This window comes from Siphateles boraxobius, unplaced genomic scaffold (assembly GCF_051911475.1).
Source record: "Siphateles boraxobius isolate OS27281-9 unplaced genomic scaffold, OSU_SipBor_1 41, whole genome shotgun sequence".
In the NCBI taxonomy this organism is placed as follows: Eukaryota; Metazoa; Chordata; class Actinopteri; order Cypriniformes; family Leuciscidae; genus Siphateles; species Siphateles boraxobius.
Genome location: NW_027509042.1, coordinates 21,023,382 through 21,037,096, shown reverse-complemented (window position 1 = coordinate 21,037,096; position 13,715 = coordinate 21,023,382). Strand labels below are relative to the sequence as shown.

At 37.8% G+C, this 13,715-nt stretch overlaps 1 protein-coding gene across 1 annotated transcript in view; it reads left to right on the top strand.

Annotated features, from left to right (window-relative positions):
* LOC143706699 (uncharacterized) overlaps positions 1-1,751 on the top strand; it is a 170,363-nt gene extending 168,612 nt beyond the window's left edge. The window contains exon 5 of the mRNA XM_077198927.1: positions 748-1,751. Within this exon, the coding sequence (XP_077055042.1) occupies positions 748-883 (136 nt within the window). The 3' untranslated portion in view covers positions 884-1,751. The remainder of the gene's footprint in view (positions 1-747) is intronic.
* Positions 1,752-13,715: the final 11,964 nt, after the last annotated feature.

Genomic DNA, 13,715 nt, shown 5'->3' with positions numbered 1-13,715 from the left:
TGTTTTCACATGCCAATAATTAAAAAATACATTTTATTTTTTACAAATATTAATTTTAAAACAATAATGGTGCAGAAGTCTCCTTACACAAAAAATAAAACACAGAAAAATAGCATAATACTCTATTTTACTGATGCACTACTGTTCAGAAGTTCAGTACAATTTTCCTTTATTCATAAAGGACACATTAAATTGATCAAAAGTGACAGTAAAGTCATTTATAATGCTAAAAAAACGTTTATATTTAAAATAAATGATTTAAAACATTATGCATCAAAGAATCCTGAACAAAATGCATTATTGTAAAAATATAAAGCAAGCAGCAAAACTGTTTTCAGCAATGATAATAATAAGAAATGTTTCTTGAGCACCAATTCAGCATATAATAATTTCTGAAGGATCATGTGATACTCAAGACTGAGTAATGGCTACTGAAAGTTCAGCTTTGCCATCACAGGAAGAAGTTACATTTTAAAATATATGAATCAAGAATATACAAAAAAAAAAAATGAATTGTAATAATATTTTACAATATTACTGTTTAACTGTATTATTGATCAATTGTAGCTTTGGTGAGCATAAGGGACTTCTTTCAAAAAATCCTACCAACCCTTTGAATTTTAGTGTATACAAATACTAAGCAGACATATAATGTTTGACTTTTGGACATCTATTTAACCTGTTACTAAGTGCCATCCAAAAATCTTCTACTTGCTGACATTCTTGTTTCTCTTTTTTTTCCCAAAGGTGCATGTGCAGTTACTTCAGCCACCGACTCCAGCGAGCAGCGCAAAGCTCCTTTAGCCTCCAGCCTCGCAGATCTGAAGAGCATGTAGTCCATACCAATTTGAGGCAGTGCGACACGGCAGGGGTCAAAGGTTAGGACTCGCCGGCAGTGGCGGGAGAGAGGAGACACTTGGTTATAAGCTCTGAGAGGAGAGGATCAGGGCTGACGCTGATAAATATGACCAGAGCAGAGCGAATAAGACCTGTGGACCAAGAAGCAAGAAAAAAGTGACTTATTTAAATGTCTGGAGAGGTCCTGCTGCCGACACTAGCAAAGTTTCAGAAGACGAAACACAGCGTAAGCAGAAGAAAAACGCAAATGGATGATGCCACAAAACAGTATAATCAAAACAGTGTTTAATCAGTACAGTTGAGTTGGTACAAAGCTTTATCGATTTACTTTATCAATATCCCAAAGCACTTTTGCCATATAATTGATTTATATAATTCATTGCACATGTCACTTTTTGCTGGCTGACTTTTTCAAGGGATTTTCAGAACTTCTGAGACTTTCAGAAACAGTGTGATATAATCCAAATATATAAAGTATATTTAACTAAAACATTGCTTGCTTTCTATTTGGATTTCTTTATTTCCACCATCAGTTTATAGGTTTAAACATATATTTGACCTTTCCAGAAACAAACTCATAATCAAAACAATTGCCAAAGCAAGTTGTGTTTTTCCTAATAGGAAATATTATTATCTATATCATGTTAAAGAAATTCATAAAGATATATAAAGCATTTTCTTTCCTCTCTCTTGCCTGTTCTTCATCTTTGCACTGAGACCAAGTGTAACATTCTCAACCCTTGCAGTGCTGAATAATGTAGCAATATTATAATGACATGACTAATGAGGATTGAGACTATGGTAGCAGGTGTTGAGCATGTTAATAAAAGGAAAGGTGAAGTGCTGTACTTTAGTTAATAAATGTTAATAAAAGTGCAGAGAGCTGAGTGCGAGCTGTTAGTGATCTCTTATCTTTTTCTGTAGAGTGTGTACAATTATTGTGTGTGTAACCTAAATGGATACTTTATTTGATATCTTTCAGTATGTTCCTTCTCACAGGGCTTTTTGTCCTGTGCCTTGCTCCCACTGTGATTTGACTCGTGAAATTTCCAGTGTTTGTTTTTGTACTCAGTTTCACTCGATTTCAAAGTGTTTTAAGATGCACTGTACCGGTCAAAAGTTTGGGGTCGGCAAGAATTTTAAAAATAAAAATATTAGAAATATTATTACAATTTATAATAGCTGTTTTCTATATAATATATAATAGTTTATATATTTTTTTATATATTTTAAAATGTAATTTATTCCTGTGATGTTAAAGCTATATTTTCAGCAGTCATTACTCCAGCCTTCAGTGTCACACGACCCTTCGGAAACTAGTCTGATTATTGAAGAAATATCTTATTGCCAATGTTAAAAACAATTATGCTTCTCAATATTTTTGTGGAAACCATGGTGCATTTTTTTAGGATTCTTTGATGAATAATAAAATAAATGTAAAAGTCTTTAATGTCACTCTTGAACGATTTAATGCATCCTTGCTGAATAAAAGTATTTATTTTAAGTAATTAATTTAGTTTTCAGTATTAAGTATTTTCTTTAAAAGCTAAAACAGGTTACTGACCCCAAACTTTTGAACTATGGTGTACACAGAAATGCCAAATCACCTATACATACAACAAAAACAGTGATTAAATAATAATAATATGCCAGTAAATAAAATAAAATGGATTAAAAAAGAATTTTACACTCAAAAAAGACGAACATATACAGTACGAATAGCAATAACAAAGACATGGTTACAGTTATACACAGAAAACAGAAAGTCATTTTACATCTAACAGAGGTCAGTAAATGCCACTGCATCCCCAATAACATCATCGTGGTCTCCAGTCTGCCCATGCCTTGCGTGTGTGTACTCCCAGAGCTTAGTGTGCACGTACAGGGCCAGATGGGCACTTTCATGAGTGTGTGAGTGTGGATTACTCTGCCTGCTACATCTGGGTCTCCACATGGCACAGCAGACTACGGCAGGAGAGAGAGGCGGGCGGGCGGGCACTGCCACCCCCTCTTCAAGGATGCCTATATGACAGCCGTGTTCTCCAGCAGGGCACTGGCACAAATGCCAAATGAAAAGGTCACATGTCCCCGCTATAGCCACAGGACCATTGCAAAGCACTCTGCCATTTATATAGAGTTAACCTAAATGTTTTTGAGTAAAACAACCAAACCTTCGACATCCGGGATGTTCTCAGATATAGGAAAAGTATTTGCATGATTCTGTCAAGTGATTTGTTAACTTTTGAGATTACGGACATGTTTGTTTATTTAGTCCTAATCAAATATGTGTAACCCAGGTGATTTGTGGAAAGACTGATTTTGTTTTGTCAAACGAATGAAATGGTTTACGATTTATGGTGAAAAATAATGTAAAATGCCTAAATACTTTATATCATTACAGTTAACTTTTATGTATTAAATAAATACATAATATATCAAATTAATATATTAATTAATATTGAATTAAAACTGTATACATCTGGTATGTGTTGTATCAATTAAATTATATTATATATGTTATATAAATATATATATAAATATATATATATATATATATATATATATATATATATATATATATATGAATTATAATTAAATTAATTTATATATAAAAGTATAAATTATACTTTTATATAGACTGACAGACAATGGTTCATCAACACTAATGTTAATTGTAATGATATTAATGATAATGCTGGTATCTATATATGTTATAATTTGGTGCCTTACTGACAAGACTGTGGGGAGTCCATTAGACAAGAACTTTTAAGATCACTGAAGTTCTAAAATTATTACAAAACTTACAATGTGGCTTCTAAAACAATACATTCACTATAATACACTGTATAATTACATTTTGTACAATCAACTTAATAAGCCAAAACTGCCTCTGGTGAAGTGTGTACGACAGATAATGTGATTTGTAGGAATCATAATTAAATAGAACGTGCACTATACAGCTTGTTTGTGTCCAGGATGGAGCATGTTTGATATGTATTGTCTCTTGGCAAATTCTGCGGGATGACCTGCATTGTCATTCCCCGCCATTACTGGTGAGATAAACTGGTCATGTGGCTCAAGTGCTTTTCAATTTCCATGGAGTGCAGACTCTCCTCTTGGAAATGTAACAAAAATGCTCTCACCATTAAACTGCAGGTCAAAAATGTAATCAGCTTGGGTCTTGGATGGGCTCAGACATCATAACTAGCTGTTAACCCACAGATGGCAATCTCTTGCACGACAAGCAGAGAACCTCTTGTTTTTTGTTCTCTCTTCCTCACTTTATTTTCTTATCTATCTCGTCTCCCCAACTCAAATTAAGAGCTTAAAATGCTCTGATTATAGAGGAAATTATTTAGTCCCCCACATTTCATCTCAAACATGAATGGCATTCTTTCGTAAAAACCCAAAAGAAGAATTAACAAACAAACAAAAAATATATTTGTCACTGTTTTTCGTGCAATTACAAATGGGGCTGGATCTTTCAAGTTGTTTCATGGAACAATTCCACTGCATTAATAACAGAGAAAAACAATTTTTGTGAGAAAAACTATGTGTGTGTGTGTGTGTGTGTGTGTGTGTGTGTGTGTGTGTGTGTGTGTGTGTGTGTGTGTGTGTGTGTGTGTGTGTGTGTGTGTGTGTGTGTGTGTGTGTGTGTGTGTGTGTGTGCGTGCGTGCGTGCGTGCGTGCGTGCGTGCGTGCGTGCGTGCGTGTGTGTGTGTGTGTGTGTTCTACATATTTCAACTGTTTTGCAATGTATACAGTATAGAACAGTAATTTTACATTGCAATAATATTTCACAATATTACATTTTTTATTGTATGTCTGATTGGATACCGTAAATGCAGCCTTGGTGAGCTTGATGTAAATATATTATCAAATTAACTTGTTAAATATCCAGCCATTTTTACTCTTCAGTCAATCCACCTACATTTGATTCACCATATTTCATACTGACGTGTCATTTATGTAAAATAGGTTGCAATCACAATTTTACGCTGATTCAAACAAGTTATTTATGACGCTATCTTTTTAATGTGTGTTAATGGATCGTGGCAATGAGCTATGCATCATAAAACAGAATATTCAACAATAACATAAAGGAAGTTCACTTATAAAATAAAATCATGTCCTCATTTACTCACCCTCAAGTTGTTTCAAACCTCTTCTGTCTCTCTTCTGTTGAACACAAAAGAAGATATTTTGAAGAATGTCGGTAACCAAATAGTTGATCATTCCATAGTATTTTTTTTTCCTACTATGGAAGTCAATGGGGTACATCAACTGTTTGGTTACCGACATTCTTCAAAATAACTTCCTTTTTGTTCAGCAGAAGAAATTCAGACAGGTTTGAAACAGGGTGAGTAAATGATGATAGAATTTTCATGTTTAAGTGAACTATTGGCCTTCAAGCCATATTTGTTATTTTAAAATATATGGAAAAAGCACCAATATTCAAAGTTACTTAGCTCTTAGCAGTGGGCAAACTAGTCTTTTAAGACTAATTAGCTAGGTTTATCACTGATAAATAGATAGGGCCACCTCAGCACAGCCTGTGAGGTCCAGGTGGACAAACACACTGTGTTTAAGCCACAGGTGACATAGCAGTTTGCTTTGAAGCTCCAGTGCAGATTTGGCAGAGGGGTCCTCAGTGGCAAATGTCCAGGGCAGTGGGGGATTTTTGATCTGCACTGTGCTCGGCTACCTGATGAGGCGGATTAAACAAAAGCCAGATAGCATTTGCATTTGATGTGTAAAACCCTGTGGCTATCTCAGTCAGATGACCTGCCGCTTGGCTTGACAGCAAAAACCTCCTCACAGCACTAAAATAAAGTGAGTGATTTTCTAAAGAGCATCCCATCATTCTGTTTGACATGTTTGAAGATCCTCTCAGACAAGCTCCCCAGATCCCCGAAAAACAAAGTAGAAAGGATGAAAGATCTGCTAAGGTATCCATAAAACCCACACAATGGGTTATAGTTAAATAAAGAAAGCCTGTTTATGCTCTCTGTTTACATGTCATTTCACAGCAAAAAAGGTTTCGGATTATTGGGTTCCACAGGATGGGGGATGAAAGGGTCTTTTGACACATGAAAAATAAATACATCATTTGAATGCAATCTTTAAGGTGAAGAATCGGGGCTAGTTGTCACACTTTTTATTCAGGGTAGATTTATTTATGAGTCAATTTAAAATGTATATAAATTATAGAAGTTTTTACTTTTATAGGCCAGGATTTATTTGTTTAGTTGTTTCACACCTTTTGTTAAAGTGTGTCATATTGTCACATTATATGGTACATTGTCACAATAGGTGGATGTCAGTAAATAGCTTATTATTTTGAGGTAAGTTTAAACAGTAAAAGAACTTGAAAAAGTTAAATATATATATATATATATATATATATATATATATATATATCTAACAAACCTTTTATATATATATATATATATATATATATATATATATATATATATATATATATATATATATATATATATATAAATGTGACACTGAGGCAGAGACAGTCGGATCCATTTGCAGAGATTTATTAAAGGAGAAGATAAACTGTGAACAAGGAGATACAAACTCAAATCTTGAAAAGGGCAATCCAGAATCGTAGTCAAACAGGCAGTGGTAAGAGGCAGGCAGCAGAGGTTCACAAACGAGTCAAAAATCCAAGTTCAAGCACACGAGAACAAATCAAAGTAACAAGCAACAAGAGATACAAACTGTGACAGAGGTTTGGTAAAACAAGGCTTCACAAAGAACAAAGAACAGAACAGTCCAAATAAAGGGGAGCTGAGGGTACACACATGATCCTAATGCAATGATGACGAGATAATAAGCAGGGGTGGAAGAAGGGAAAGGAGGTCCTAGTATGCAGGAGAGAGGGACCTAGTGATCCCTGGAGGAGGCGCTGTTGTGCGTTCCGTGACAGTATCATGTTCCTGTCTATTTCATCCAATTCAGCCACAACTTTTTGGATAACACTGGGTAAGCGTGCCGAATCCAGATGGAAAGGGACTCTATAGAAACCACATCCTAACCATAGGGAGGTAACAAGCTGGATTACGCATATGGACTGACCCGACAGTGCTACATATGGAAGACCTCTGCGGTAGGTCCTGCCTAGACAGGGATACAACCAATACTGATGCAGAGACAGGTCAGAGCAGAGTCTGCAGAGGGAAAAACACAGGTTTACCGTCAAGGAAACCTTACCGTGGAATAGACATATGAGATTGCCGAAAGGGAATCATAACATATTGGGCATCTAGCCCAGTACAGGGGCTGACCAACTGGGCAGGCAACCCAAGTACTTGGCCTGGCGTGGGACACCTCCACAGTGTTTGACTGCGGAAGGACGCTTGAAGGAAACTCTATTCAGGGTTCGCCAGGTGGGGAACTCACCTGGAAAGCAAATATGGAACTCGTATCCCCCTTAGAGGGGAATGGAGCAGCAAGCAAGACACAAAGCCAGCCTTTCCGCACATTACCTGTTTGTATCAACACACGGGAAGAAACCTGCTCGACCCGGAGATTGTAGAATCTCGCAAAGGTATTAGGTGTAGCCCAGCCTTCAGCTCTGCAGTTGTCTGCCAGAGAGGTGTCACGTCAACGCCCAGGAGGAGGCGAGGGTGCACTGTTCGTCTTGGGACTGATACGCCAATACGATGGCATCTACTTTACAGTGGGCCAACCTCTGTTTGGAGACAGCCTTTCCCTTCTGCTGACCTCCAAAGCAGACAAAGAGCTGCTTTGAGCTTCTAAAGCTTCTAAAGCTCCCCTGCCCCCCTTGATAGAAATTAGCTGTCTTAAGAGGCAAGATCTTAGGCTCGACTGACCAACCTCGCAGCTCAAAGGGTGCTACAAAAGAAGGGCTTTCCCAAAGACCTACAGTCAACTGCATTGTGATGTGCTGCAATGGCAGCAACATACGTAGACTTTCAAGGTGGAGGGAGACAGCCTTCGCTCGAACCTCTCCTGCTGGAAAGAAAGCACAGAGCTGATCAGGAATTTACGGGGGTCTTTCTGGTGGGAAGAACAACAATCAACAAACAGACTCCACTTCAAGGCATAAGCTCGCCAAGTAGAGGCTGCTCTGGCTTGAGTGACAGTCTCTACCACTGCCTGTGGTAGGCTGCTAAATGCTGCCGCATCCCTTCCAGAAGCCACACATGGAGGTTCCAGAGATTTGGATGCGGGTCCCATATGGTGCCCCATTCCTGAGAAATTAGGTCCTTCCCCAGGGTAATTACCCAAGGAGGGGCTGTCAGGTCCAAAAAACAGGTCTGGGTGTGCCAAATAAGCCACAACCATCAAGACCTGCTTGCCTTCCTCCCTGACCTTGCACAGTGTGTGTGCCAACAGGCTCACTGGGGGAAATACATACTTGCGTGGGCCCCGAGGCCAGCTGTGTGCCAGTGCATCCGTGCCAAGGGTCCCCTCGGTCAGGGAATATAACTGGCAATGAGATTACTCCAGAGAGGCAAAAAGGTCTACCTGTTTCAACTCCATATCAGCTAGACCAACTGGGGGTGGAATCTCCATTCTCCCGGGAGCATTAAGCTCGCCCGGAATGTAAATGGCACGGAGCACCCTGAGCCACTGCTGATTCCTGAGGAGATGGCAGATGATTTGTGTCATGTGATGTGAACGTAGACCTCCCTGATGGTTGATGTACGCCACCGTCGCCATGTTGACAACAGTCAAACCCGACACAAGGCCAGAAGTGCTGCTAGCAACTCAAAAGAGATTATGTGCCACTGCAGTCAAGGTCCTATCCAGCATGTTGGATACAGTGCCCCAACCAGTTCAGGAGGAATCAGTTATGACAACAGCATGCCTGGACACTTGTTCTAAGGGCACTCCGGCCTGTAGCGAGTACAGAGATACCAATCGTCCAACAGCGAAAGTTTGGGATGGAGTGTATTCCCATCGAGCCCGATGCTTGCTTGCTGCTCGGGAAAGCATAGATGCCAGTGAGGAGTGAGAGGCCCATGGGGACTGGCCTGGTGGGAGACCTCCCACTTTAATTATCAGATCACCCTGCGTTTTAACCAAAGTTGTCCACTGCAGACAAACCAGAATGGGGAATAGCAGAGGGGACTCCACCTTTTTCAAGTCAAGTCAAATCACCTTCATTTATATAGTGCTTTTAACAATACGGACTGTTTCAAAGCAGCTTTACAGTGGTAATAGGAAATTAAAGTAACAGAGATTGTTTTGGCTTTACAGCAGCTCTAGAATAAAGTTATTGTCCAGCTAAAGTTAGTTTTGATTGATTCACTTCCATTGCAAAGATCATTAGTTATTAACTTAGTGGCCGCTAACATGACACCATTCTAACAGAAAATTATTTAATGGGATCCGGACGCTCATTTGCATAAAACAGTGCCTGGTTGCTCTGAGAATTTTTTTATCGCTTCCGCGTAGCGACGTGAATCGGAATTATCCCGACAAAGTTTTATCAGTACAGAGGTAAAGTAAAGGAGGCCTTCACAAGGGAGAGACTAGTTGACACTTCAGGACAGCGTTGTCATTGTGTCCAGGCGCGGGTCCTTCATCAGATCCGGATACGGCCTGGATTAGCGTAGACGCCATCCTTCTTATGATGTACAAAGTACATCAGGATTTATGGGAAGTGTTCCCGGTTCCGGCTGATCTAAACTATGCAGACTAACATTGAATTATAGAAGTCTATAATGTGTTATGTGTATTCTAAGCCAAAGAGATGTGTTTTTAGTCTATATTTGAACTGACAGACTGTGTCTGCTTCCCGGACGATGTTAGGAAGATTGTTCCAAAGTTTTGGTGCTAAATAGGAAAAGGATCTACCGCCAGCAGTCGATTTTGATATTGTAGGTATTATCAACTGGCCGGAATTTTGAGATCGCAATAGACGTGAAGAACTATAATGCGTTAAGAGCTCCCTCAAGTACTGGAGAGCTAAACCATTTAGTGCTTTGTAAGTAATCAGCAATATTTTAAAATTTATACGATGGTTAATAGGGAGCCAATGCACTGTTGACAAAACTAATATGGTCATACTTCCTGGTTCTGGTAAGAACTCTAGCTGCTGCATTTTGGACTAGCTGTAATTTGTTTATGAAGCGTGCAGGGCAACCACCCATAAGAGCATTACAATAATCTAGCCTTGATGTCATGAACGCATGAACTAATTGTTCTGCATTTGTCATTGAGAGCATATGACGTAATTTAGATATATTTTTTAGATGGAAAAATGTGGTTTTACAGATACTATTCACGTGACTTTCAAATGAAAGATTGCTATCAAAGAGCACACCCAGGTTCCTAACCGACGACGAGGACTTGACAGAGCAGCCAAGTGTTAGACAGTATTCTAGGTTATTACGTGAGGAAGTTTTTTGTCCAATAGTTAGAATATCTGTTTTTTCAGAATTAAGTAGTAGGAAATTAATAGCCATCCAATTTTTTTTATATCAGCTATGCATGCCATTAATTTGGTGAATTGGTAAATTTTGTCAGGGCGTGAAGAAATATAGAGCTGAGTATCATCAGCATAACAGTGAAAACTAATGCCATGCTTCCTAATAATATCTCCTAAGAGTAGCATGTACAGAGTGAACAGCAACGGTCCTAGTACTGAGCCTTGTGGTACGTCATACTGAACTTTTGATCAATAAGACATCTCTTCATTTACTGCTACAAACTGATAATGGTCAGATAGGTATGATTTAAACCATGCTAATGCAATTCCACTAATGCCAACATAATTTTCGAGTCTATTTAAAAGAATTTTGTGGTCAATAGTATCAAATGCAGCACTAAGATCGAGTAACACCAATAGCGAGATACAACCAATAGCGAGATTTCAAGGTATTGGGGTCTTGATCTTAACATCGTGATGGTCATGTTCCCTCAGTAAGAACATGAGTCATTAACGAATGCTGCCTCAGCGTACTTATGGCCCAGACATGAGGCAGTGATTGTGGCTGTCAGACAGGGCCAGGAAAATGACCACATTCAGAAACCCTCGGGTGGAAGGCCATCTTTAAAAAGATGCAACATCACCCATGCTTGCTCTTTTAGTGCCCAAGGGTGTGATCGCTGCATTTATCTGTGCACGTTTGCTCTTTGTGGCAAAACACATTGTTGAATGTGCCATCTCTCCAACTCAGAACATCCTCTCATGAATGAAGTCAGATTGGCAGAGCGCTGACAATAAACTGATCAGCTCCAAAGCAAAAAGCTCACAGGAAAAGAATACACTGACTACAAGATAATAATTTATAATATTATTCTAATATTACAAAATAAGTTAAGTTATAATATTTAGTTGGTTAAATTTAGTTGATTATTATTTTTTATTTTTATTTTTTTTGCATGTGTTCATAATTTCTTTGTAGGACAGCCTGGCAAAAAAATGATGTCTGCACAATTTGGCATATATCGTTGTTAAAGAATTGACTCCAAGCACAGCTATGCAATATGCTTACAAAATCTTTAAACATTTTTAATAATATTTGAATAAAGGGTGAAGATGTCAAATTTCCTAGGCAAGACATTATTTTTGCCCATATCTGCATATATTCTGTGGCTCAGCACTACAAAAGTTGAAAAGGATCTCTCCAATAACTGGGCTCGTCATCCAAAACTACTGTAATAGAGTTAAATGTGCAACATTATCTCTGTTAATGTGTGTATGTATGATTGGCCGCAAAATCATCATTATTGACCTTTTACTGTGACGTGCATGGCATATTGTTACGTGATATATGCAAATGGCAGACAATGTGATATTTTCAGCAGTCTGTTCTCGGCACTCTGTCCAGTATGAGTAAATTAAACAAATTACCCGGGGTCTGTTTGAGTACAGGGGCATATGAGGTTGCGTGGCCATGTTATTACTACAATGATAACATGTCTGCACAGCCCAGATTTAAAGGAATTACAGATTTTATCTGAGCACTATGAGATATGTGGAAAGTTTAGTGTACTGGATTGACTTGCTGTAAAATGAAAATGTGTTTGGCTGTATGGTTAGATTGGGTTGGCACATTATATATATATATATATATAAAACATTTTTTTTTTACTTTTTTAAGTATAAAAGGTGCCATTTATATAAAAAGAAAAACATTTGTTTTTTTTATATTTAATACATCATGCTTTAATGCATCATGCTGATACTGCAAGCTTGTGATAGCAGTAGCAGACTACTTGCATAAAATGCATATAAATATCAGTCGTCACTCTATATTTCCTATTAATGTCTTAGTAAGGTGATATTAAAAAATGCTTGGTATTATGATCAAAGCTCTGTCATTTTTATACCTATATATACCTTGTATACCTAGATATATGCAAATATTTTAAATATTTATTTTATTTATTCTGTTTATTGTATTGTTATTTTAAATGAACATTGCCTAATTACCAAATGGTAATTCTTATTACTTATCAATACATTTATTTTATTATGTTTAAATATGAATATTGTACTAATTATCAAAGGGTTTCATATTAAATATTATTTATATTTTAGTTTAGTTTTATTATTACCAGGGTTTCAAATGTTTTAATTTTTTTTTAACACAATCACTAGAAGCCAGATTTTAGTGTCCCGTAACTCAAAAATCCTAAATTGAATTACCTGACCTTCCATGAGCAATGCGATTGATTACCAGATGAACTCAAGAGGACAATGTGTTTCTATTGTGATGCAAATAGTTGCGGCATCGCAATTTAAACATAACTTGCCCAGATACCATCAAGAGATCCTCAGTAACAGGGGCTGATGTCCGTAGAGGTCATTTAAAGCAATATGACACTGAGGCCTGATGTAGCAGAAAGTCCTTGCAGCCTGTCCCCTTGGTTTTGTCTCTGAGTTTGATAAAAACAGATGAACCTTGGAGGATAACCATGTCACTGAATCATCGCAGATGCAAAAATCCTCCTCAGCTCAGCGCATTTTTATATATGTGTATCTAAATAAAAAACTTGATGGATTACATTTCAATACAGTTTTTCACTGTATATTTGTACATTAAGTATTACCAAGTAACCTCTTGGGGGTTGTGGGTTAGGCATGGCAGCATGAGGCAGTGAAGAGAACTTTGTCTTTCACCTGTAATCTGATGCAGAGAGCAGCACTTGGCTGCAGCCCCTGCTGGTGATTTATGATTGAGACGACGTTAATAAAAGTATCAAAACAATCAGAGCTCTGCTGGGGGAAGATACCGCCGTGTTACGTACATCATGCAGGACAGGCCTGCATGGGGAATCATTGTGCTGGTACTACGATGCTCTAAGATCGCTCCTTTCTCCCATTTTAAAACAATGTGTTTTTTTTCTTCTTTGGTTTACCCTCCATGGAAGGTGACGTCTTGTCTTTATAGTCAAAGCAGGCCAACGCCCAAATTTTAAGTCCTTTTTACAGTATATATTTAAGTCCTGTGCAATATTTATTAACAACATGTACGTATAGGGTTAAGTCCCGTTCACACTCAGAACGATAACCATAAATATAACTATAATTATATTAACTTCCACACCAATGGACAATCTCGTTTTATTGCTTGTGCTGCAGTTTTGTTGTCTGCCACTTTAAATGCTCGAACTCTTTAATGTCTGGAGGATTCTGATTGGCTCTCATTGTTTTTATCATTCATCAGCTGGAAAATAATCATTCTGAAAGTGATTCCAACTTTATCGTTTATCTGAGCCGTTATCGTTATAGTTGTGGTGTGAACTCTGCTAGTCTTTTATACTTAGAATGACTTTTAGAACTAGAATCATTATAGTTATCATCTTTGGTGTGAACAGGTCTTAAGGGTTGGGATTGTTGTTTAGTTAAGGGTTAGTTGCAT